The 27,547-nt window shown below is 38.8% G+C and overlaps 2 protein-coding genes across 2 annotated transcripts; both read right to left on the bottom strand.

Moving 5' to 3' along the window:
* Positions 1-281: 281 nt before the first annotated feature.
* Positions 282-27,542, bottom strand: LOC120438253 (zinc finger protein 227-like; the record flags this gene model as incomplete). The annotated part of the gene is made up of 2 exons (XM_039608701.1): positions 282-1,928; positions 26,418-27,542. A coding segment is annotated over one exon (1,101 nt), but the record flags the coding sequence as incomplete, so codon positions are not given.
* On the bottom strand, positions 2,969-3,721 carry LOC120438258 (zinc finger protein 596-like; the record flags this gene model as incomplete). The annotated part of the gene is made up of 1 exon (XM_039608704.1): positions 2,969-3,721. A coding segment is annotated over one exon (753 nt), but the record flags the coding sequence as incomplete, so codon positions are not given.
* Positions 27,543-27,547: the final 5 nt, after the last annotated feature.

Below are 27,547 nucleotides of genomic sequence, written 5' to 3'. Positions count from 1 at the left end.
GCTGTTGCAATGCAGGAACATCTGCTTTATTGGAATGTGTGAGATGTTAACCACAAAGACTCTTAAAAACACTGTCTGAAAACTTCATGCCAACAGCACGTTTTTTAAGAAAAATCAAACATATTATCCTTGAAGATCATTTTAGAGTTTTTAATGAGCTGCAGGATCCTTGTTCTGTGTGAGTGGAGAACAGCCAAGTCTCCTCCTCTGATAAACCTCCACAGGTACCACTGAAAACAGTTAAATTAGTTTGAATCTGAAATCATGGCTCAAACTACTTGTTCTGAGACCAATTCTTTATTTTTCACACCAAACTGTTTAATAAGATAAACTCTACACAGACTTCATCAAATATAACTAACACTTTAACATTATCAGGATTTCATAATACAAACTTCAAATCAACAAGAAAACAGCTGCAAACATGTGGATCAAAATTCATTAAAAAAAAACGTGGACTACAAGGACTAAATACACTAAAGTGAAAGGAGGAGCAAAAAATAGAGGTTTAACAGAATTTGAATTAAGTAAAAGTAGTCACCTGTTATCTTTAAAATGGTCCAGATGTGTGCTGCTGTTTTTAACTTTTAACATTTCTTTGCTGCCACTGTGAATATGAATGTTCTTTGCCTAATTGAATAAAGGTTACACTGACTCACTGCTTCATCTTCTGGTACAAACTGGTATTATATGGAAGTACAGCCCAAAACCAGTTTAGCTTGAGTTTCTTTTTTCTGGACATAAAGTCACAGCAGGTGTTTTTTCAAAGCTGGTGGACAGATTTAGTTCATTTTGGAGTTTTTAACAGCAACTGCTGTGAAATTATTTGCAGTTTTGGGAGAAAATGATTTAAGAGAAGATTTTACAACAGCAAAAGTTTAAATATGAATGAAGAATTTAAATTTAACTGAGGTAACACATTAAATGAATACATTAAAAAAAGAAGTTAATTTTGGAAACACTAAGAAAGTACAAATGAAAGAAATTGAAATATATATCCATATCTGCAATTCTGATACATTATTAGTTTGGTAAAAAAAGACATTCCTATAACTTTAACAATACAGTAACAAGTACAACTACTAAACACTACTGTGTCCTAAGGAAACAAAGGCTAAAATGTAACAGGGATAACATAAACTTTATATGCATATCTATACATGCAGCTTCCTAAATGTAACATTCAGGATTATTCACTGCAGGTCCAGAAATCAGAGCTACCTCATCAGATCCAAGTGTGACATCAGCTGACACTCTTTACAGGAGATTCCATCTGAACTCTGTGGAGCCTGATCTCAAGGTTTTTAAGTCTGACCATGAAGCCAGAAGAGGATCTTTCTCTCTCTTCAGATTCATTGTGATCCAGTGATTTCAGTCCTGCATGATCAGGCTGATGTTTGCACAGAGCAGATAATGAAATGAATGTTTTTGCACATTGGTAACAGTGAAACAGTACAGTGAGGGATCGTTTGTGTTCGGAGTATGAACTGAGATTCCTGAAGCTCTTGTCACACTGGTCACAGCTGAAGTTCACTTCCATGTGTGTACGTTCATGTTTGTTACGATGATCTGATTGTAAGAAGCTTTTGTCACAGTGTCTAGACTTGTATGGTGTCTCTCCTGTGTGGATTCTCTTATGCTTTTTCTTTAAGCTCATGTGCAGTGGTGAAGGATGACCCACACTGGTCACAGATGTGCTTTTTGACCCCACTGTGGAAGAGGTCATGTATTTTTAATGTACTTGGTGTGTGGAAGCCTCTCCCACATTCTTTGCTGTAGTTCATTTTGTCTCCAGTGTGTCTACGTTGATGTCCTTTTAGGTCTCGTTCGTGATTGGAGGTTTTTCTACAAAGGTCAAAGAGAAACTCTTTCCCACCACCACAGTGACGACAGGGTTGAGAACTGGATCCATGTGCTTTGCTCCACTTCTAAACAAAGACAGTGTAAGTCAGGGAATTCCTTCAACGTTTTTATCCTGAACGTCGCCTGAATTAAAGAGCATCTCTGCCAATGTCCAGTTACGTTTTACTGTTTACATTATAACACTCAACTTACTGGGCGAAAATGAGTCTTTATTTTTCCAAACAGTTCATTCAGTATAACTCCATAAGTTTACTGATCAGACTTGTTCGAAACAATCAGGTTAAAATTACAAGATAAAAATAAATACATCCTCACAGTAACTGCACTTGTAGAGTTACTTTCTGGTGTGGATCTGTTGGTGTTTTTTCAGCTGATGTGGATATTTAAAAGTCTTCTCACACAGGTCACATTTATAAGGTCTCTCCTCAGTGTGGCTAAACATGTGTTGTTGTAATTGTGCATCTGTTGTAAACAGTTTTCCACACTGATCACAGCAGGAAACATCAATTCCAGTGTGAATCTGCAGGTGAATATTTCGGTAGTGTTTGTCACTGAACCTTTTTCCACAAAAGTCACAGCTGTACGCCTTAATTCCAGAGTGGGTAACTAGATGCCTCTGTAAGCTGCTATTTTGAGCAAAAGTCTTACCACACAACTCACAGCTGTAAGGTTTAACTCCACTGTGCATGATATGGTGTAATTTTAAGCCTTTACGATGGGTAAAAGACTTTCCACACAAGTGAGAGTTTTACGCTTTAAATCCACTGTGGAAGAGTTGGTGTCTTTTTAAGTCTCCAGCCTGGGTAAAAGACTTTCCACACAAGTCACAGATGTACGCTTTAAATCCACTGTGGATGAGTTGGTGTCTTTTTAAGTTTCCAGCCTCGGTAAAAGACTTTCCACACAAGTCACAGCTGTAAGGTTTAACTCCACTGTGGATGAGTTGGTGTTTTTTTAAGTTTCCAGGCTGGGTAAAAGACTTTCCACACAACTCACAGCTGTACGCTTTAAATCCACTGTGGATGAGTTGGTGTTTTTTTAAGTTTCCAGCCTCAGTAAAAGACTTTCCACACAAGTCACAGCTGTACGCTTTAAATCCACTGTGGATGAGTTGGTGTGTTTTTAAGTTTCCAGACTTGGTAAAAGACTTTCCACACAAGTCACAGCTGTAAGGTTTAACTCCACTGTGGATGAGTTGGTGTTTTTTTAAGTTTCCAGCCTCAGTAAAAGACTTTCCACACAAGTCACAGCTGTAAGGTTTAACTCCACTGTGGATGAGTTGGTGTTTTTTTAAGTTTCCAGCCTCAGTAAAAGACTTTCCACACAAGTCACAGCTGTAAGGTTTAACTCCACTGTGGATGAGTTGGTGTTTTTTTAAGTCTCCAGCCTGGGTAAAAGACTTTCCACACAAGTCACAGCTGTAAGGTTTAACTCCACTGTGGATGAGTTGGTGTTTTTTTAAGTCTCCAGCCTCAGTAAAAGACTTTCCACACAAGTCACAGCTGTAAGGTTTAACTCCACTGTGGATGAGTTGGTGTTTTTTTAAGTTTCCAGCCTCAGTAAAAGACTTTCCACACAAGTCACAGCTGTATGCTTTAATTCCACTGTGGATGAGTTGGTGTTTTTTTAAGCTTCCAGCCTCGGTAAAAGACTTTCCACACAAGTCACAGCTGTATGCTTTAACTCCGCTGTGGATGAGTTGGTGTCTTTTTAAGTGTCCAGCCTCGGTAAAAGACTTTCCACACAACTCACAGCTGTAAGGTTTAACTCCACTGTGGAAGACTTGGTGTGTTTTTAAGCTTCCAGCCTGGTTAAAAGACTTTCCACACAAGTCACAGCTGTACGGTTTAATTCCACTGTGGATGAGTTGGTGTCTTTTTAAGTGTCCAGCCTCGGTAAAAGACTTTCCACACAACTCACAGCTGTAAGGTTTAACTCCACTGTGGATGAGTTGGTGTGTTTTTAAGTGTCCAGCTTGGGTAAAATCCTTCCCACACTCATCACAGCTGTAGGTTTTCTCTCCCTTTCTTCTGTGAGGTTTGTCGGTCTCCTGAGAGCGCTGACTTCTCGCTCCGTGTTGGTCCTGCAGTGACAGAGATACAAACAGAGGCAGTGAGTGAAATGCAGTCGTGGAGCAAACTGAAACTCCCTCCATTAGTGGAATCAAACATGTCAACAAACACATTGTTGGTGTGTTACCACCACCTTCTGGTGATATTATCACATAACAATGATGTGCTACAATGGGAGGTGTAATGAAAAATACATATTGAAGAAACCTTGATAAGTGGAGAAAATCTTTTACTCATAAAAAATTGCAAGTTCAACTCATGATATTGTTGTTTCAATGTGTGTAGAGAAAATATGATCTTTGTATTTTCTTGTAACATCTGAGTTTTTTGGTTGTGAATGTAGATTCTGTATATATGGAGGAGCCCAGGATGCAAAAGATAAAGCTGCTGTTAACATGTTTTTAAAAACCATCCAGCTGAACACACAGGTTCAACAATAGTGTAACTGTGATATTTTTCTCACCTGTGTTGAAGTCATTGTTTCCTCTGTAGTGGCTCAGCTGAGTCCAAGTGGCTGAAATTCTTCCTCTGTTGAACCATTAGACTCTTCTCTTCCTGTTACTCAGCTGGGACACACACACACATATATACATACATGTATATATATGTATATAATCGGACGTCTGTATTTGCGCTGGAAGAAAATAAAATACAGATGCATCTGGAGATCATCCTATGAAGTCCTATTCTAAAGGCTGATTGCCCTCCCCCACGCTTGTACCTGTGGCTTCCTGTCCTGGGGGTTGGCTCTTCTCCTGCCCTGCACTCCATCCTTTTGTTCATATTCAAAGACTATTTTTCTGTATGTATTCTTTCCCCCTAGCAACCGCCAGATTATAATGCTGCAGAAAATCACAAACTCTACAGTCTGTCTAACTCCAATCTATACCAAGCAATCTATTATTCTCAACAGAGCTAAACTCAACATAAACTGAACCCACATTAAAGTTAGCTCGGTGCTTACCTTTAGATGAGCCCACAAACCGAGAGAAACTCCGTGATGAAGCTGGAAGTCTTAAGAAACAGATCAGGGAGCAGAGACCCACGTGGTTCACGCTGATCTCAGCTAGGATCCAGGAGACAAGGGTGTGCAGATCGATGCAGATATCGATCCAAACGTTGGTAGTGGTATATGTTCCTGTAAGTTTACTACTTTACTCCCGTTTCATGAAAAAGCAGCTCTCTCTGCTCGACTCCTCTCCTGCACACACACTTTCTCCGCCCCCTTTTCCTGGCTCTGCTGTGATTTGTTACTGTGCGGTCACGTGACTCAGGTGGACAACGTAACCACGTGGGGTGTAATTTCGAAATTAGCGCCTATCTCCTTTTCCTAAACTCTTTTCCTTGGCCTCGATGAAATCGTGGGAAGGAGATTTGCTAAGGACTCAGGGAAAGAGAGGAGCGGTGCTGAGAATTGGAACAGCCTTAGGCTGTATCCCAATTCAGGTTCTGCAGCCTTAAAGTGCGCAGCCTTAACGGTCCACAAGGGCCGCGTACTCAAAGACCGCTAAGGCCGGAAGTGCGAGGCTTGTAGGCTTGTGAAATGGGACGGTCTGGCCTCCGTCGCGCTGCCCAGGTTGCCTAGCAACCATGATGCCAACCGCTGGAAACGTTTCATACAGCTGTATTTGACAGAAATGAAGAAGAACATATTTCGTTCTCTGTAAAGTCAGATACACTGCATGATTTTGTCATCATCATATAATATTCTTGTAAAGCTAAAAACAAAACAAAAAAGATGGTGGAGTGGAATATTTAAGTTTTAAAATAATTTCTTCAAGGAACAAATGGTTACTGAATGAAAAAGACACGATTGGGAACGCCTTCCTGAAACACGCTTTTAATCTGATGACTGGAGATAAGTTATTGCATAAAGGTAATAGCAAAATTTAAGATCTACCTGGAAAAGTGTTCATTTTTCCTGAGAAAGCTCTTCTGGCTCAGTTCCAGGGTGAGAGATGTGTTCACACTTGCTCTGTGTTGTTGAACAGTTTAAGTGAACTTTCTGTGAGTCTGCATTTCTGCTGAAGTTGCCTATGAGAAATTTTGTAATAAACTGTCACCCCAAAAAATCTATACATTCTCTGATATTTGGAAATATGTGAAATGTATATATAAAAATAGACTGTGAATAATATGTTTACTGTAATGTAACATAAAAAAGTCAAATTGTTAATATACAACAACAAACTGTCAAAAATACACAGATCTGTAGTGTATTGTACAACTGTTGAAGTCTATTTTACTGCTCCAAATTCAATGAAAGCAGTGAAAATTAAACAAAAAGAGGTGCATGTTCTGTCATTTTCCACAGACTTGTTGGTTAATCAACAGAGTTGTAAAATAACAAAAAGTTTTTTTTTTTTTGTTTTTTTACCATAAACAACATAAAATAAACGTATGAAATTTCTGAGCAATATTACAAAGTTATAACTGAAAACTGATGCAATTAAACATCGATCAGCACATCACATGACCTGGCTGTGTCGAGCGGTCAGTATGGAGCGTCTCCACCTAAAGCTCAGAGGAGTGCAGCAGGCTGTCATGCAGGAATACTTTTTAAACTTGTACTTAAAGATGACGTTGTTACGTCCCCTCCGAAGGGGTCTAGGCGTGCAAGTGAGGGGACCAGTAACAAATGGGTCCGGAAACAGAATGAAAAGCAAAACACAGAGAGTTGTTCTATAATAATATAGTTTTATTACAAATAATATAGTTCTGTTACAAACAAGATTAACTTAAAGAGCCGGCAACGCCGTTTTACCTTTAATGCCAAAAAAAACAAAGGAAACACTCGCAGCAACAAAAGACAAGAAAACTACTAACCAAAGAAGGGAGGCACTTCCCACACTTCCAACTTTTACTCCTCACCACAGGGAGACACTCTCAGGGCTCACAAGCCCGTCTACTCACTACTCAGAAGGAGGCTGTCTGTCCAAAACCTAGCACAAAAACCATGTAGAGCCACCAAGGGAAAAGCCACCCTGCTCACTGCTCATCCCCAGCTTAAATAGCCTCAGAGGTGATTGCTGACTGGAGTCAGGTGGGAAACGAGGCTAATCACGAGCAGCTGTGTCCTGGGGAGAGAGGAGAGTGAGAGAAACAGAGGGGGTAGGCGTGGCAAGAGGGGAGGAGGCGGGGAGAACGGGCAAACACCCCACCCACACACTCCCACAGCCTCACAGGATGTAACAGACGTTTAGATTGTTTAATGTTGGATTATAATATGTGTGAAACGTGTCCGTCATGAATGATATCAGGTCGTCTTGAGCCACTAACAGGATTCCTGTAACAGGGCTGCAATCAATTTTTGGCAAGGTTACTTTTATAAAACCTTTGTTTACGCAGTTTTAAAAAAGTATTTTCTGCATCAGAACTGCATATTTAAAGAGCCGAACAACATAGAAATCCCAGTAAATACAACACAATAGCTCCATATAGGTAAACACTTTACACATAAAAACCCCCACAAAAAAACCAGGAGGAGAGCAGCTACCTGAACGCTACTCCAACAGAGGTTCATTATCTTTTTAATAACTTTGCATCTTCACGATGTACGACTCTGGATGCTGTAGCTCCTGTAAAAAATAAGGCCTCAGATAAGAAAGAAGTTGCCTCCACGGTACAACTCGTCATCTGCCTACTTTCCTCTGTGCTGGTCTGCTTTGACAATGACAAATACAGATTAACAATGAAAATTTCACTCAGCAGCTGCTGGGCGATCAACAAACACACCAGAGCACACTGATTACATCCAGATTTTGTTTCTTGCTTGTTTTTTTGTTTTTTTGTAAACATGCACACACCTTATAATATTGTGTAAGATGTAGTTTTACTCATTTTCAAACAATGCAGTTGAAAATTTGAGGATTTTAAAATCTCATAGAATGTGTTTTTTAAGTATTTTTTTAATGATGACTTCATTTACTAATTCCAGAGTTATGTTAAAACTGAGCGAATTCCCACCCCAGACCAGCAGCCAGACCTTGAAATTTAACAGCTGACTACAGCAGTGATGAGCAGTTTGAAATCTCTGTGCTGGTTTTCATTTTTGCTTTGTGCCGTCATACCTAAACATTGAACGAGAGATCGTATCTGTTGGTGTTGATTTGTTTTGGTGTGTGGCACTGTAGCCTAAAACTTGTGTTGTTAGTAGACAGTGTGTTTCAGGTTCTTTTACAGACTAATGAAAAAGTAATGTACTGTATTGTAACAAATTACTTTCTTCAGAATTCAGTTAACTAACGTACCGCATTACTTTTAAGGAAAGTAAAGAGTAATGTGTAATAACACTAGCACTGGTTATTACAGGTGCAGATGCAGATGCAGAAATTGTTCAATCATAGAAAGTTTGTACCAAAAAATAAATGAATAAATAAAAACTGAACCTCTGTACATGACAAAATTCATGAATGCAAATCTTTATTAACAGAGACGATGGAGAACTTTGCATTGCCATCATTTGGATTCCCTGCAAGTCAAGAAACTGTCAGATAAAACAGAAACATGCTTCACGGTTCAGGATCAGAGGGATATCTGAGTCTGTCAGATGTCACTGATGCCCTCTTAACCCAGTGGAGGTAGACAGGGACGGGAGGACACTGAGTAAGCTGTCATCCCTTCCACCCCATGTAGGCACCTGGTACATATACCTGTGGCTGAGTAAATGTTAGTTAAAGCCCAAAGCAAATGCTGATGAACCATATCTGCACTAAAACACAGATACTGTCATGGTCCTGAGTCTGCAGACTCAGTGGTTTTGTTTTGATTAACTTTCTCATGTTCTAGTTTTATTCTGATTTTGTTTTCTGTCTGGGAACTTCCTGTTTTACTTTGTAGATCTCTGTCTGATACTCATTCACACAAGCGTTTTTATCCACACCCGAGTGTTTTCAGTGCAACATTCACACTCTGACGGATGCCTCAGAGAGCAGCTTAATGTTTTTTCAGTTAACATTTTCTTTCAATTATTAGCCAACCGGCTCAACGTCCTGAGCCACAGTCGGCCCATAAATATTCAACAGGACTCACAGATAGTAGTAGTAATATACCTGTAGCTTTTTTGCCCCCCCACCCCACTTCCCCTTTACACCTGCGCGTCCATGTGAGTGCGCGTACGCGTGCGTGACCCTCTGTAGTAGGTGGCTTTGCTCGTGCATGTGAGTTCGGGGGTCATGTGAGTTCACATGTGTTTAAAAGTGTTTTATTTAATGAAAGCATTATGTGTTTTAATTAAAGTGTTTTAAAGGATTGTATAGGTCTCAGCGCTCTGTTATTTAGACATGGATGATTTAATTTAACTAGTTAGGAGCATTTTACTTTTTCTTTAGCGCTCCGAAAAGACACAGAGGCTAATAGTTTTAAATAGAGCACCACAAACAACAGGTATTCCTTTAGAAATAAACTTTTCTTGTGTTACTTCTAGGGATGGGTATTGATAAGATTTTAACGATTCCGATTCCATTTTTGATTCTGTTTAACGATTCGATTCTTTATCGATTCTTGTTTTTAAAAAGGAGAACACTAAGGTCGATTAGCTTAGAACTGTTTTATATCTTCTCTTTGAACAAGATAGAAATTTAGGAGTAACATGGCCTTACAAACCCAACAGTGAGATCTTAAGAGATCCACAGCCTACGGCTCTTCAGTGGGGTGTCACAGGGTCCCCAGGAAAAAAAAATGTAAGTGTAAAATAATAAAATAAATATTCTTAACGTAACATAAATTATTCTGTAGCAATTACACAAGAATATCCAGTAATGTCCCTGCCTACAATTAAACACATTCACTTAGCATCTGCTGTGGCAAATGGCTGCAAGGCTTTGACCACAAACTAGTCACTGCTCGGTGACATGCGGGCCTGAAAAGAGACGCTACCGGTGGACTGCAGCGACAACTGCCAGTGAGCGCCAGCCAGACTCTGTCTGTCTCATCATGGTCACCTAAATGCACAATGACAGGTTTTGTAATAAGGCAGATCGCGCTAACATAATATGCACTGTTAGTTGATTATTTACCTGCCGCATTAACGGGAGAGGACGTGCAAACGTTACCGCTGCTGCTGCTGGGTTGAGATTCACGAGTCCGGAGCGGAATTAAAGACATTCATTTAAGTTCATCGCGTGTTTTGTGAGCAAATGCTTTTGCATATTCGTAGTGTTTCCTCCCTTAAATGAAATATCTACTTTGCAAGTATTGCAAGTTGCCCTGTTGTCATCCGTTCTGGTAAAGTATAACCAAACTTTTGAGCGTTTGACCCGCTTAGGCGCCGTGTTTCCTGCCAGGTACGCTCCGGCGCTCCGCAGCGTGGTGGCGTCATTCGGGCGACTGGAATCGATAAAGGGAATCGTTTGCAAAAATGGCAAACGATTCCAAGGAATTGAAACAGTGGGAACCGGTTCTCAACAAGAAACGGTTTTCGATACCCATCCCTAGTGTTGGAGCCCACTTTGCTACCCGCACAGAGCGTTTCTGACCTACGGGCGTTGCTTATACAATAGAGAAAAGCAACAATACAGCGTGTTTCTCTGCTCCAAGACATCCGCGGGCCTTTCACACAGTAAGCATGTCTGTTATACCCAGAGCATAAATGTCTGTATGTCAGTGCTGATTATTCCAACCCTGTTTAAAATGTGACACACGTGTTGTCCAAAAACATTTCCTCTAAATTTGCAAAGTTACTGATTTAAAAATTATATTTTTGAATTTTTAATTGCATGTCAAACATATGATAGACTCTTGAGCATATTTATATATGTTGTATGTTGTATATAGTATTTGTATATATACATATATATATATATATATATATATATGTATGTAGTATTTGTATTTCTATTTTATTCTATTGTATATAGTATTTTATTTTATTTTATTTTATTGTATTTTATTGCATTCCAGTGTTTTCTAATTTCTGCTACATAACTTTGCACTTTTGCTGTAACAAAACAAATTTCCCACCTGTGGGACTAATAAAGGCCATCTTATCTTATCTTATCTTATCTTATCTTATCTTATCTTATCTTATCTTATCTTATAGCTAAATTCACGATGGTATAACCGTGCTATATGAAAGATGCCCAAGCACCAACGCACTCTAATGCAAGCCTCTAAACTGTATGTTTGATAAGTGCATAAACTGTACCTCTACCTCTACAGCTGAAAACAGTTTGTATCCGCACTCTGAGGGTCTGCTGAATTGTTTTTAATATGACACTTTTTGATGAACTGCAGATGATGAATTCCTCTTTATTGTAGAAACTGTCCCTAAGCTATTGTTGCTCATACTTACTGAGTTCCCTAGCTACTTCTTTACTATATCAGTAAACTTTCTGAAAAGGAAGGTGTTGTAGATTTAAAGAAACATCCTAATTGAAGCAAAGGCAAAAAATTTGAGTGAATTTTATGTGACTGTTCATATTAAAGCCAACAACAAGTGAAAATCCAAAAACCGGCTCCAATCCTTTGTATTAATGATCTCCCTCTCTCTCTCTCTGTGTGTGTCTGTGTGTGTGTGTGTGTGTGTGTGTGTGTGTGTGTGTGTGTGTGTGTGTGTGTGTGTGTGTGTGTGTGTGTGTGTGTGTGTGTGTGTGTGTGTGTGTGTGCCCTCACAGAAGGAAGGTCACAGCAGGAGCTTTTCTCAAACGCATTGCCAATCAGTTTATTTTTTACAAGAAGTGTAGCTCACACAATGGTATAAATGTATTCTTTGCAATACTTTATAAATATGAAACTCTAAAGATTTTGAGTTCATGCACATTGTGAAACAAGAATCTAAATATTTGTGTCACAATGATTTCTATAAAAACATGTTGTTTATGGGGATAATGTAACAAATCTTTTGTGCGGCCTAATAATGATCAGTGGTAATTGAAGAGGAAGCTGAACCCAGGCTCTGGACATTTTCATGACAAGCGACAGCGCAGACATGTGCTAATGAGAGAACATGTTTTATCATCATAAACACTGTGATATGAAGTATCGTTAAAGTGTCACTTCAATAATGTTTTTAATAGATGTCTTTAAAACACTAAACGCTAATTTCTGTGGTTTATTTTAAGCTTACAGAATATAACATGTGGTAAGACGATGAGTTTTACTTCTCACGGGTCGTGTTATGTGTATCTATTTATCATGTATGCTACTTTGCTCTGTGGACTGTAAAATGTTTCATTGTGTTCATGAAATAAACCAGACTTTCACCGTCTGCATCTTTTACTGTTTTTCTGCTTTTGTTCACTCCAAGTTTGACAAACCCACAGACATCCAGAGTTAACTCACTAACAATGTGGAGCAGTCTCAGTGTATTTAGCTGCTTTTACCCTAAACACAACCAACTGAGAGAAACGCTTGTAGTCCTCTGGGCAGAAATCTGTGCCATCAGAAACTGAATTTGAATAAGTTAAATTTGAATTTGAATTACTCGGATTGAATCTGAATTGTAACTTGAATGAAAGCTTTTGAAAACTGAATTTGAATTAGTCTAATTTGAAATTGAATTTATGGTTTGAAACTGCATTTTATCCTTTAAAAATTCAGCTCTCGAATAATTTCACATTCACTTCTCACCATTCAGTTTCAGTTCTACAATTCAATTTCAGTTCCAAAATTCAGTTTTTGGGACTTACATCCGGTTCGGTTCAAGCGCAGATTAATAGAACTACAGACTGATAGCGCGTTACTGACGGAATCTACAGCGTCTTGAGCTGAATTAAGACTTCAGAAGTCATTCGTCATGTCGAATGACCAGCGGATAAACTCTCAGGTTGGTAATAAATGTATTACATGTATAAGAACAAGCATCATGTTAACAATTGATAGCCGTACAGTAACCTTTATGCTTATTGTAGCTGCTAGCTAAAAACGCTAATTTAGCCTAGTTTGCCCTGGATTCAGCTTTGACAAACAAATATGATCGACTGTTTCTAGTAGAATTCCAAAGTTGTCATCTTGTACCCTGTCAGAGCCCTGTATGCTTGCAGAGACCCCTACAGTAAGGAAACATGCAAAACGCTGTCCAAACCTTTGTATTTGAGCTTTATTTATGTCTTACACAGCATCCCAACTCTTTAGCGAACTTAATAACTTTAGCTAAAGTGAATAGTTAGTCTTATTCATTAGTGCAGCGTTACTGGATCACCTCTGTTTGAAGTGATATAATATGATATACAACTATCACTGTGTTTAACTATCATAATAATTCTTAGGGTACTGAGTGCATGCTTAATTAGATTTTTTTTTTTAAAACATACTGCTCCATTGCTATGTTTGACAGGCTGAAGTTGTCGGGTCACCTCCTAAATCGACCATCTTTTACAGGTGTTTTGTGCCAGAAATGGAGTGTCCACTGAAGACTGAAGATACTGAATCTCTACGCCGTGCCATTGATCCCTCCTGTGCCTTCATCTAGACAAGAGACATTAACTTAACCACTCTCACATGCTCTGTACCTACATCACCTTCCCTGACAGTCGTAGCTTGGCTCATCTGAGGGTGAAATTATAAGAATGTGTTATTTTGCAAAGTGCTCTCTAGGGTTCCTAAATAAAATATGGCATTGAGGTCATTTCTTTTGAATTAATCCCTTCTTCTGAAATATAAGAACCTCTCCTGGTTTAAATGGCACTTTCTGTTCCTTACTTCCTGTTCCACTCCCAACCCCAAATAGATGCTGACAAGCTGACACAGTAACATGGAAGAGGAAAGAAGCTGGAAAGGACTACTACAAATAAACCCAATGCCTAACAATGAAAAATGTAAAATAAGAACAATAATAATAATAATAAAGATAAAAGATGAAGTAACAAGTTTTTGTTTTTTGTATATTCAAATGATCATCCAGATGTCTGTGACATGTGATGACAAACACCATAATGGAAGGCCTTAGTCATCACATGCTTAAACTCATCATATATTTTGCATATGCTGAACAGGCAGTCAGACATGCTGTAACTGTGGGGTGAAAACTGCATGAACACCATACGGCAGGGTCTCAAACTCCAGTCCTCGAGGCGCATGGAAAAGTTGCATGACACCGGCCTTCGAGGACTGGAGTTTGAGACCCCTGTCATATTCCATATGACAGGTGTGGTTGAACTTCATGAAGACTCTGAAGTTTCTCTTCTCTTCTGGCAGGACAGGAATGTCGCCTTGTCCTGTGAACCACCGTAAGGATGTACTTAGAGTAGAACTGGACTGTCACCGGCCTCAGGCTCTTCACCTTTTCAAAGACAAAGCAGTCATTTAGATAAAATATTAGATATTGTTTACCTGTAAATGCACAAAGAGAATTTAGAAATGTAATTATTGTCAAGAGTGAACAAGCACTGATAGTGTAATTTACATCTGTGGCCAAACGTTTAGAGAATGAGAAGTGTTGTTTATTTACAAAGTTTGCTGTTTCAGTGATAGTTGTATATCATATTATATCACTTCAAACAGAGGTGATCCAGTAAGTCTTATTCATTAGTGCAGCGTAACTATTCACTTTAGCTAAAGTTATTAAGTTCGCTAAAGAGTTGGGATGCTGTGTAAGACATAAATAAAGCTCAAATACAAAGGTTTGGACAGCGTTTTGCATGTTTCCTTACTGTAGGGGTCTCTGCAAGCATACAGGGCTCTGACAGGGTACAAGATGACAACTTTGGAATTCTACTAGAAACAGTCGATCATATTTGTTTGTCAAAGCTGAATCCAGGGCAAACTAGGCTAAATTAGCGTTTTAGCTAGCAGCTACAATAAGCATAAAGGTTGTACGGCTATCATTTGTTAACATGACGCTTGTTCTTATACATGTAATACATTTATTACCAACCTGAGAGTTTATCCGCTGGTCATTCGACATGACGAATGACTTCTGAAGTCTTAATTCAGCTCAAGACGCTGTAGATTCCGTCAGTAACGCTATCAGTCTGTAGTTCTATTAATCTGCGCTTGAACCGAACCGGATGTAAGTCCCAAAAACTGAATTTTGGAACTGAAATTGAATTGTAGAACTGAAACTGAATGGTGAGAAGTGAATGTGAAATTATTCGAGAGCTGAATTTTTAAAGGATAAAATGCAGTTTCAAACCATAAATTCAATTTCAAATTAGACTAATTCAAATTCAGTTTTCAAAAGCTTTCATTCAAGTTACAATTCAGATTCAATCCGAGTAATTCAAATTCAAATTTAACTTATTCAAATTCAGTTTCTGATGGCACAGATTTCTGCCCATAGAGTCCTCACTTTGGTCATTTTGAACGCTGAAGGAGATTTGTTCCATAGACACCTTATACTAGTGTTTCCTGCACTTAATCCATCACTACTATGTTCTATTTAAATTCAGATTCCTTTTATAGTTTGCAGTTTCTTTACTAACACATTTGTAGATAAGTTTATTGCTGAACGACACAGTTAGCAGTCTGACTCACTCTCTAGGTTTTGAAGTTTTGTGTGTGATGGTTTAGTCTATCAAACCTTACCCTTTTTCTCCCCAGTATCACAACAGTGTGACTCCCAAAGTACGGTTCAGTAAACAACCAATGATTCTAAAGCCAGAACAGAAAGATACAGTTGGAAGATGCATGATTGCGTTTTTATGACGCGTAGTAAAACTACCCCCTCTTCTTCTCTGTGTTGTTGTTGTTCTTGTGTGTGTGTGTGTGTGTGTGTGTGTGTGTGTGTGTGTGTGTGTGTGCGCCTTAGAAGTCAAATAATACATTAGTCATACTTAAAAAACAAAAAAACATCTGAATTTCATTTAGAACTGAGATTCTAAGTTGTAAGCAGAAATCTTATCCTCAGCCACAAACATGTTTCCCCACTTTCACAATGCTGAGGTGTCAAATCCACAACCCCCAACAGATGGTTTGTTACACGCGGGTGTGAAGGGCAAGCTTTACTTACACAGCCTCACACACAGTAGATTTTTAAAGTTTTTGGGGACAATAGTTTAGCCACAGATGCAACTTCCACTTTTGATAAAGACCACTCCACCTGTTTATTTCTTAAGAAATTAAGCACCTTTATTAAGCTCTTATTTACAAATGTCTACACAATAATAGACACTGTGTGCTCTGTGACATTATAGTCTTCTACTTCTGCTTCCATTGGTTTGCATTTTAAACTCCAACCTTTCAGGTTGTTATGAACGACTTATATTTCTAACATTTTGTGATATAAAAGTGAACCATGTGGGTTTTTTTTATTTTCTGTGTGATGGAAGGACTTAAGACACGAGTTATTTAAACAATTCTAAATGACAGTGTGATGGCCATAGTACTTTATGCTGGACCAAATATGTTAAGGATAATGTTTATCAATGTAAAATTGCAAAGAACCTTTGGATAGATTATAACATTTTGTAAACAGTTACCTCAGAAGCTGTACTGTCAGATCTATGTATGTAAGGTAAAACTTTCCACAGTACTTCCACTTAAGTAACTAAACACATAAAGTCACCCTTACCAATAATCCACTGCTCCTTGAAAAAAAGTAGCACAAACAGACAACTGACTCAGCAATGATGAGTAGAGCTACCCCGAGGCCGAGACTCAAGCAGAAGAAAATTAAAAGTTTTGGTTTTTGTGGCTCGGAAAATTAAAGAAAGTATATTTAATAATTCAACAAGACCCACACCTTCAACACATGTACATTCAAACTTTGGAACAGGCTCAACATTGCTGCTTGTTCAATAGTTTTTAGCCGTTCGAAAAAGTCATTTTACGGCTTTAATGTTTCCAGCTGATTAGGAGAATGAGTGCATTTCAAATGTGCGTCCAAAGGCTTTAAACATCCGCTTTGTCTGTAACGACAATATCAAACTACAGAGCATTGTTTTTAATAAAATTCAACATTTTCAGATGAAAATTTGGCTGCTTTTTGTTTTTTCACTGTAACACACCCCTCAGTGCCATTTTTAGGATTAGAGTGCTTTGGTGCTTGGGCATCTTTTATTTAGCACGGTTATACCATTGTGAAATTAGCTATATAAATATGCTCAAGAGTCTATCATATGTTTGACATGCAATTAAAAATTCAAAAATATAATTTTTAAATCAGTAACTTTGCAAATTTAGAGGAAATGTTTTTGGACAACACGTGTGTCACATTTTAAACAGGGTTGGAATAATCAGCACTGACATACAGACATTTATGCACTGGGTATAACAGACATGCTTACTGTGTGAAAGGCCCGCGGATGTCTTGGAGCAGAGAAACACGCTGTATTGTTGCTTTTCTCTATTGTATAAGCAACGCCCGTAGGTCAGAAACGCTCTGTGCGGGTAGCAAAGTGGGCTCCAACACACATCCAGGAATCCGTGTGAAAGAAAGGTGTCGCTGCAGCTAGGCTTTCAGGATAGTCAGGCTTTTATTTATATTTGCATTCTGGTGCATTAAAACTAGCAGCCTCTGTGTCCCGCTTGGATCCTCATTCCGAAAATTCAGATATTTAAATAAAATGGTGAATTGGCTAGTGATGCGGAGCCACTTAGATCCGTAAAATGAGGTTTGATTGAATTAAACTCTTATGAACAGCTATGAATTCTACCTCTCTGCTGATGTGTTCCAAACAAACGATGTTTTCTACATGTCCAAACTGTGTGCTAACCACCTCGCACCGCTGTGTTTGGGATCCGAAAAAATAAAAAGTTAAAACGATATACCTTGCGGCAGTTGTGAAGTGATGAGGAAAATACTGTGTGTCTGATGGGGTGTTTTTATATAGGTGGATTTGGTTTCAGTTGACCTCTGACATGATAAGATAAAGGAACTGTTTGTAATGAAAAAGGTTGAAAAACTATGGAACTACAGTTGGGATGTGTGAGTGCTGGGACGCTCTTGATAAGGAGGCCGCTTTTATTGTTTTATGACTTCTTTTGCTGAATGTTGGGGGTCTACCTGTAACCCCCTCTGTCTAACTGTTGCAGTGTGTGGCTAGTTAAGAATATGCGGTTTTTAGAAGTAACACAAGAAAAGTTTATTTCTAAAGGAATACCTGTTGTTTGTGGTGCTCTATTTAAAACTATTAGCCTCTGTGTCTTTTCGGAGCGCTAAAGAAAAAGTAAAATGCTCCTAAAACAGTTAAATCATCTATGTGTAATCAACAAGTCTTACTGTTCCAATGTGTTTGTGACTATTAGATAATTATAGGACTATCTGCATTAAAGGAACATTGTGGGGTTGATACAGTGCTAGTGTGGCTATGTGGGAATACACGGTTTTTAGAAGTATCGCTGTTTATTTCTAAAAGAATACATGTTGTTTGTGGCACTCTGTTTAAAAACTATTAGCTCCTGTGTCTTTCAGAGTGCTAAAGAATGTGAAATGCTCCTAAACTAGTTAAATTAAATGCTGCATGGGAATACGCTGTTTTTAGAAGTATTGCTGTTTATTTCTAAAAGAATACATGTTGTTTGTAGTGCTCTGTTTAAAACTATTTGCTCATGTGTCTTTTCGGAGCGCTAAAGAAAAAGTAAAATGCTCCTAGTTAAATTAAAAGGGGGGGCAAAAAATCTACAGGTATATTACTACTGATGGTGTAGAGATGTCAGAAACTGTTGTTTCATATGCATGTGACATCAGAGGCAGACATTTTATACACCCGGGGTTTAGCCCTAAAGGGTAGTATGCATGTGGGATTCGTTTTTTTTTGGGGGGGGGGGTAACAATAAAATATATCATATATGCAGGACACCTTAAATAAGTTCTTTAATTAAGCAGCAAGGGAGAGCAAATCAGGGCTGTATCAAGACACGAGGACTAAACCCCAATTCAATTGTTCCTCTCTCTCTCTCTCTCTGTTCCTCTCTCTCCCTCTTTGTGCTGACAATCAAGCCAAACACCAACATCATCAAATATACAGTTGAAACCAGATATTTACATACTCTTCAGATAAAAAACACAAACAGTTTTTTAAGTGTAAAACCTCAAATCAGACAATTTGTTTTATAGCAAACATCTGGACAGGGAAAAGCAAATGGCACAAAAGAGTGTGTGTGATGTTTGGTGATGCATGTGTACCTCAATCCCTAATAACACTGGCGATGAGGTTTTTTTTTTTTTTTTACAGAAACAGTTAATAAATTGGGAAACATGGGTTGATGAATTTAATGATAATGTCACGGTTCTGGGTCAGTTTGACCCAGTATTTTGAGTTGTTGTGTTTTGGTTTGTCTGTTGCATTATGGATTGTTTTCTTATTCTCCTGTAGTGCTTGTGTTGGTGCACTACATCACTTGCATCGAAACTGGACAATCGTTGGTCGATTGACTCCAGTATGTTGACAATATCTTTGCCGGCTGGCGATGTTGTGCCGGGGGAATCTGCCAGGTGAAGTCTTTTCGACGACGACGTCTCAGATTTGGCCGGGGAAGCTGCACTCTGGGCCTTCTTCATCACGAGATCCTGGAAGCACTGATCAATGTAATCTTGGAGAGCCTCTAAACTCTCCCCGTTGTTCTCCAGGGTGTTGGAGATGATTTAGACAAATGTTGTTAGTTATAAGACAATTGATAAGTGTATTTGGTAAAACTGAAGCTTAAAGGAATTTGTTCAAATCTAAACTACCATTCGCTTTAATTTTTCGCCAAAATCTCCGGCGTCTGACGTCCATTACAACATGAGTCGCTTACCTTGTCTGCAGGGGCGATTTTAGCCCATTTTTGGGGGTTCTTCAGCACCCCCAAAATGAATCAAAGCACCCCCAAAGATTTCTTACTTTTTTTGAACAATATTTGCTGTCTGCGTGACACACTGCTAAAAATATAAAAACCATACAGTACTTGGTTGAGACATAACATCAAAATGGTTCCAGCTCGGCTCTCCCCTACTCTGGCTCTAGCGCAGTTGCTGCCAGAGTGGCTGAGACGCAGCGGAGCGGAGGTGTAAGTGCCTGGCTTAAAACAGGACATATTAGCTGCATTTAACCTTCAGTTACTCTTTATATAGTTAGATAGGAGTCATGTTTGTTTTTAGCTAAAAAACCTTACACCCAGGTAACCTCCAGTGTTGAAAACATGTTTTCCGACGATGTTTGCTACTCTACAATCCGTCCTACTCTGTAGTAAAATCAGCGACATTTGACCGTCCTGTTGCTCCCATTGAAATGAATACAGCCTATTGAAAATCTAAAACTTAAAATTGTCCGTAGCCTGCTGTTGTTACCACTGTCCTGTTTGAAATGGATACTAACTAGCTAACTGACTGGATGCCCATTAACCTTATAACTCCTGTTATGTGTGTGTGTGTGTGTGTTTATGTACAGAGAGACAGCCAGGTTCATAATGGATATAAGGAAGTTTTTTCAAAAAAAGGAGCCACATTCAGATAAAAGTGTAAAATCAAATGATCCGTCAATCAAAAATAATGTTGGATCAGTGTTTCAATATTTATATCTTTTATGAGATGTTCATGTGGTTTGGTTATTTGCCTTTTGGTTGAAAGTACACTGAGAGAGGACTTTTTGTTAGTGATCTTAATGGTATTTTTTCATATTAATGTAATTTTTCATCTAATTGAATACAATCTATTTGTGTATGATTGTCAGTCCAAAGAGGGAGAGAGGAAAGAGGGAATGTGAGGAGAAAGTACAAGGTCAGGAAGAACCAGGTAAGAAAACAGACAGGGAACAGTGACAGGCAAAACAGAAACTGTTAAACTGGCAAAGAGAAAAAACCTGATTTTACTCATACAGTCTGGAAGTTGTGTTCTCCCTATATTAAAGCTGCTATACAGAATCTGCAAAACAAACTGGGTTGAAACATGTTTGACCCTCTTTAACAACATTCCAACATAACATTATCATTGATTGGGGAGATTAAAATTAATGATATATTTTTATGTGGTTCAGCCACAACTCCATTAAAACCTCAGCCAGTAATAGGTAGGCCAACTTTTGGACTGTCCAGTTGTCTGTATGACTGCCGCAGTACAGTATCAGAAAGTGCCAAACAGCCCTGGTGGAGTGAGGAGCTGTAAAGAGAAGCAGAGTTTATATTCTAAAAGTGTTTTAAGCTAGCTTGTTTCAAAGATTCTGTACAGCAGCTTTAAATGTTTTCCAAAAGCACCTTATCAATGTTTCTCAAACTTTTTACAGTGTGTACCACCTGAGAAAAATGTCAAGCTCTCCCAAGTACCACTATGAAAGCATGAAACTCATAAATCTTACAACACAAAATTAGTATTATTAAATTAGTAAAATTAGTATCTGCAGTAAAGATTTTTATTTGTAATAATTTATTCTGTTTTGGGAGTGTTTTTAATGTATCTGTATTATATTATACATACACATTAAAAGTGAATCTCTGTCCAAAACATGCACTCAGTTTACTTCTTACTCACTATGAGCATCATTTAAATAACCTTTATCAGATTTGATGGTTTTGTTACAGACTTTTCAAAAAAAAGTGTTTGCCTTTCTTTCTCAAATGTGGGGATTAAATTATGTTAAAATGTACAAAACAGTGATGTCGTCTTTTGAGACGAGGACCCAGGCACAGAGAGACTTGTTGAATTTAAGAATCATATGATTTAAGAAAGAAATTTGCAGACTTGCACAGAGATGGTAAAATTATGATGACTGATAACGGAAATGAAGACAACAGACGATGAGGACAGGGAGGAACAGGGGTTTAAATGCACCCAGGAGACAGTCAGAGGGAACTTGGGACAACTGGAGACATTTAAGGATGCAGGGACTGACAGAGACAGGGAAGAAGTCTCATTGTGACGTGTAAAGTTTATCTTGCCTGGCTGGGCAGCTCTGGGTGCTCAGCACCCCCAAAGCTCTGATCCGAGAATCGCCCCTGCTTGTCCGTCACTTCCGTCACTTCCCTCACCTACCGCCCCTTGGGATTTCTTTCCACTGTTATGCTGATAACTCCCAGATTTATTTCCCACTTAAAAAGATAAATGGCTTCTCAGTAGACCCTCTGCTCAGATGCCTTAATGAAATAAGGGCCTGGATAGCTTTGAACTTTTTACATTTTAATACACAGAAAACACAAGTGATGGTTTTTGGTGGCAATTCTGAGGCCACTACTTATTTGTTTTTAAATCTCATTAAGAGATTTAAAAACAAATAAGAGACCTCTTGGAGCTACTGCAACCATATACACCTGCCCGTTCCCTTAGGTCCGCCAATCAGCAGCTCCTTAAGGTACCGAAAACTAAGTGTAAAATTAAAGGTGATCGTGCTTTTGCTGTAGCTGCTCCAAAGTTGTGGAATGGTCTGCCCTTGCACATTAGACAGGTCTCTTCTCTTTCTGAGTTTAAAAGTCTTCTTAAAACATATTTATTTGCTGAAGCCTTTGGCACTGATTAAAGGGCCTGACTCAATTTGTTTTCAAATGTTTTCATTTATTTTAGTCATTTATTTTATTTTAAAGTGTTAAAGTGCTTTATAAATAAAGTTGGTATGGTATGATATTCATCCCTTCATCAGGAGGTCTTGCACGTACTCTTTAACCTCCCGTAGCAGCAGCTTAGGTATGGAAGTATATGCTCTCTGCACTGGTATGTCATCCTTTAGGTTTATCACCATTTTCAGATCAGGATTACAACCAATATCGTTCCCATCCCACGCAAAAACCCTGCACTCATCAAACAACATTCTCTGGACAATCTCTTTTTGTTCCTCTTCCAAATGATTAAGATTCACTGGCGGATACCACGACATTGGGAGAGGTCCAGCTGACTCCACCATTATCTTGCGGACTGTTATTGCAGGTGGGCACTCGTTTGAGGCCTCGACCTCCACAATATGTTCAACCAGCTGTAAGGTGCCCAGGGCCGTCTTCCTTGTCAAGGTGATATCATGTTTGGTGTCATTACTCAGAGCAATGGTGATGTACGGCTTAGGATTCTGTATTTCAACTAACCCCGTCAAGACATCGAACTGCTCTAGGGCCTGGTTACCCTCATCAGCCTCAAACAGCACTAAACAATTCATGGTTGATGGAACGGGGCACTTTAACCAGGTGACCTGTTCAGCATGGATAATCACATCCCTTTCAACTGTCCTCAAGCACCCTTGTGTAATGTTTGGCTCTACTGTCTGGATGAAGCTTACGACCACCTCACCTTTCTCAGGGTGAAGACAGATGGCATTCACAGCAAGGTAACAAGAGTAGGTATCAAGCTCTAGTTGCCCCTCAATAATCTGTTCCAAGACATTGAAACCGATCAATGGTTTGTCCATAGGCAAGGTACTGACAAGGACCGGAGTACTGACGGAGAGGGTGGGGTCTTCACCCTCGGGTAAGTTAATCATGATGGGTACCCAGCCATCAAATGATGTGGTTTCCCCGTTGACTGCGCAAACTTTCAACTCATCAATTTCAAATTCAAATTCAAATTCAAATTCAAATTTTATTTGTCACACATACACAGTATAACATGGGGTGAAATGCTTGTAGCTGTGCAATGCCCGACCATTAAATGACAGTGGTTTTACAGTATTTACAATTTACAGGTTTACAATTTACAGGTTACTACAAAAATTTACAGATTAACTTAGAAATTTACAGTAAAGAAATGTGCAAATAGCAGAAAGCCATTCAAATTGCAATGTATGAGAGCTTTATTACCGATTAGCTTAGCAACTGCCTCACGTTTAGTGTGGGGTGCCATAACACCAGACGTAGCGAGTGCCTCACCCTGCTGCTGGTTATATACTTCTGATGTGACTTGACTGGCGAGGGGAGACTTGGTTTGATACTGTTAAGGTTAGGTTGGGTCCCATGTGAAGTTGTTAAGAAGAGGAAATTTTAGGAGTGACAGCAGTGTTTTGAGATGTGAGAGATTTGCGACGTTTAACGCAAATCTTGCGAATTTTGTGTGTAGTGTAGTCAATAGTTTTGTTGTGCATGTCAGAACAATGACGCGACTGCTAAATGTTACAGGAGTGATACATCTCCTGTTGTCAGGCCTGCAGGTATCAGGCTTTTGATGTTCTCCTTTATCTCATAGTGGACAGAAATTATTTTTTGGAGAGGCACAAATAATTTGTGTGGCATCAGATTTGATGCAGAACAGCTGATTGTTCTGTAAATAGTTTGAAATGTTTGTTTAAAAAAACTGCCTTAGCAGCATTTTTAGGTAAACAGCTGCAAAAATCTTTGTTTGCAATACTCAGAAACATTTTTGAAGAAGTAACTATATAATTAATTGCCCAGCATTGGTCTTTATATATTGTATTTTGCAGAGAGAGTTACAAAGTTTCAAAGTGGTGCTCCATGAGAGTCCTGTAGACGAGCAGGGGGGAGAACGCAACTGCAAACCGCTGTTGCAATGCAGGAACATCTGCTTTATTGGAATGTGTGAGATGTTAACCACAATGACTCTTAAACACACTGTCTGAAAACTTCATGCCACCAGCACGTTTTTAAGAAAAATCAAACAGATTTTCCTTGAAGATATTTTTTAAGCTTTTAATGAGCTGCAGGATCCTTGTTCAGTGTGAGTGGAGATCATCCAAGTCTCCTCCTCTGATAAACCTCCACATGTACCACTGAAAACAGTTAAATTAGTTTGAATCTGAAATCACGGCTCAAACTACTTGTTCTGAGACCAATTCTTTATTTTTCACACCAAACTGTTTAATAAGATAAACTCTACACAGACTTCATCAAATATAACTAACACTTTAACATTATCAGGATTTCATAATACAAACTTCAAATCAACAAGAAAACAGCTGCAAACATGTGGATCAAAATTCATTAAAAAACAACATGTGGACTTCAAGGACTAAATACACTAAAGTGAAAGGAGGAGCAAAAAAATAGAGGTTTAACAGAATTTGAATTAAGTAAAAGTAGTCACCTGTGATCTTTAAAATGGTCCAGATGTGTGCTGCTGTTTTTAACTTTCAACATTTCTTTGCTGCCACTGTGAATAAGATTGTGTTCTTTGCCTAATTAAATAAAGGTTACACTGACTCACTGCTTCATCTTCTGGTACAAACTGGTATTATATGGAAGTACAGCCCAAAACCAGTTTAGCTTGAGTTTCTTTTTTCTGGACATAAAGTCACAGCAGGTGTTGTTTCAAAGCTGGTGGACAGATTTAGTTCATTTTGGAGGTTTTAAGCGCAACTGTTGTGAAATTATTTGCAGTTTTGGCAGAAAAGGATTTAAGAGAAGATTTTACAACAGCAAAAGATTAAATATGAATGAAGAATTTAAATTTAACTGAGGTAACACATTAAATGAATACATTAAAAAAAGAAGTTAATTTTGGAAACGCTAAGAAAGTACAAGTGAAAGAAATTGAAATATATATCCATATCTGCAATTCTGATACATGATTAGTTTGGTAAAAAAAGACATTTCTATAACTTTAATAATACAGTAACAAGTACAACTACTAAACACTACTGTGTCCTAAGGAAACAAAGACTAAAATGTAACAGGGATAACATTTTAGAGAATTCAAATCCCTCAAAGGAAAAAACATAAACTTGATATGCATATCTATACATGCAGCTTCCTAAATGTAACATTCAGGATTATTCACTGCAGCTCCAGAAATCAGAGCTACCTCATCAGATCCAAGTGTGACATCAGCTGACACTCTTTACAGGAGATTCCATCTGAACTCTGTGGAGCCTGAGCTCAAGGTTTTTAAGTCTGACCCTGAAACCAGAAGAGGATCTTTCTCTCTCTTCAGATTCATTGTGATCCAGTGATTTCAGTTCTGCATGATCAGGCTGATGTTTGCACAGAGCAGATAATGAAGTGAATGTTTTTGCACATTGGTAACAGTGAAACAGTTTATTTACAGCGTGGAATCGTTTGTGTTCGGAGTATGAACTGAGATTCCTGAAGCTCTTGTCACACTGGTCACAGCTGAAGTTCACTTCCATGTGTGTACGTTCATGTTTGTTATGATGACCTGATTGTGAGAAGCTTTTGTCACAGTGTCTGCACTTGTATGGTGTCTCTCCTGTGTGGATTCCCTTATGCTTTTTCATTAAGCTCACGTGCAGTGGTGAAGGATGACCCACACTGGTCACAGATGTGTTTTTTGACCACACTGTGGAAGAGGTCATGTATTTTTAATGTACTTGGTGTGTGGAAGCCTCTCCCACATTCTTTGCAGTAGTTCATTTTGTCTCCAGTGTGTCTACGTTGATGTCCTTTTAGGTCTCGTTCGTGATTGGAGGTTTTTCCACAAAGGTCACAGAGAAACTCTTTCCCACCACCACAGTGACGACAGGGTTGAGAACTGGATCCATGTGCTTTGCTCCACTTCTAAACAAAGACATTGTAAATCAGAGAATTCCTTCAACATTTTTATCCTGAACGTCGCCTGAAATAAAGAGCATCTCTGCCAACGTCCAATTACATTTTACTGTTTACATTACAACACTGAGCTTACTGAGCGAAAATGAGTCTTTATTTTTCCAAACAGTTCATTCAGTATAACTCCATAAGTTTACTGATGAGACTTGTTCGAAACAATCAGGTTAAAATTACAAGATAAAGATAAATACATACCTCACAGTAACTGCACTTGTAGAGTTACTTTCTGGTGTGGATCTGTTGGTGGATTTTCAGCTGATTTGGAGCTTTAAAAGTCTTCTCACACAGGTCACATTTATAAGGTCTCTCCTCAGTGTGGCTAAACATGTGTTGTTGTAACTGTGCATCTGTTGTAAACAGTTTCCCACACTGATCACAGCAGGAAACATCATTTCCAGTGTGAATCCGTAGGTGAATATTTCGGTACTGTTTGTCACTGAACCTTTTTCCACAAAAGTCGCAGCTGTACGCCTTAATTCCACTGTGGATGAGTCTATGTTTTTTTAAGTTATGAGACAGGTTAAAAGACTTTCCACACAAGTCACAGCTGTACGCTTTAAATCCACTGTGGAAGAGTTGGTGTCTTTTTAAGTGTCCAGCCTGGGTAAAAGACTTTCCACACAAGTCACAGCTGTAAGGTTTAACTCCACTGTGGATGAGTTGGTGTGTTTTTAAGCCTCCAGCCTCGGTAAAAGACTTTCCACACAAGTCACAGCTGTACGCTTTAACTCCACTGTGGATGAGTTGGTGTGTTTTTAAACCTCCAGCCTGGGTAAAAGACTTTCCACACAACTCACAGCTGTAAGGTTTAACTCCACTGTGGATGAGTTGGTGTGTTTTTAAACCTCCAGCCTGGGTAAAAGACTTTCCACACAACTCACAGCTGTAAGGTTTAACTCCACTGTGGAAGAGTTGGTGTCTTTTTAAGGATCCAGCCTCGGTAAAAGACTTTCCACACAAGTCACAGCTGTAAGGTTTAACTCCACTGTGGATGAGTTGGTGTTTTTTTAAGGATCCAGCCTCGGTAAAAGACTTTCCACACAACTCACAGCTGTAAGGTTTAACTCCACTGTGGATGAGTTGGTGTGTTTTTAAACCTCCAGCCTGGGTAAAAGACTTTCCACACAACTCACAGCTGTAAGGTTTAACTCCACTGTGGAAGAGTTGGTGTCTTTTTAAGGATCCAGCCTCGGTAAAAGACTTTCCACACAAGTCACAGCTGTAAGGTTTAACTCCACTGTGGATGAGTTGGTGTCTTTTTAAGGATCCAGCCTCGGTAAAAGACTTTCCACACAACTCACAGCTGTAAGGTTTAACTCCACTGT

This window comes from Oreochromis aureus, linkage group 3, assembly GCF_013358895.1.
Source record: "Oreochromis aureus strain Israel breed Guangdong linkage group 3, ZZ_aureus, whole genome shotgun sequence".
In the NCBI taxonomy this organism is placed as follows: domain Eukaryota; kingdom Metazoa; phylum Chordata; class Actinopteri; order Cichliformes; family Cichlidae; genus Oreochromis; species Oreochromis aureus.
Note: the sequence above shows the minus strand (reverse complement) of the source record. Positions and strands in the feature narration are given on the sequence as shown.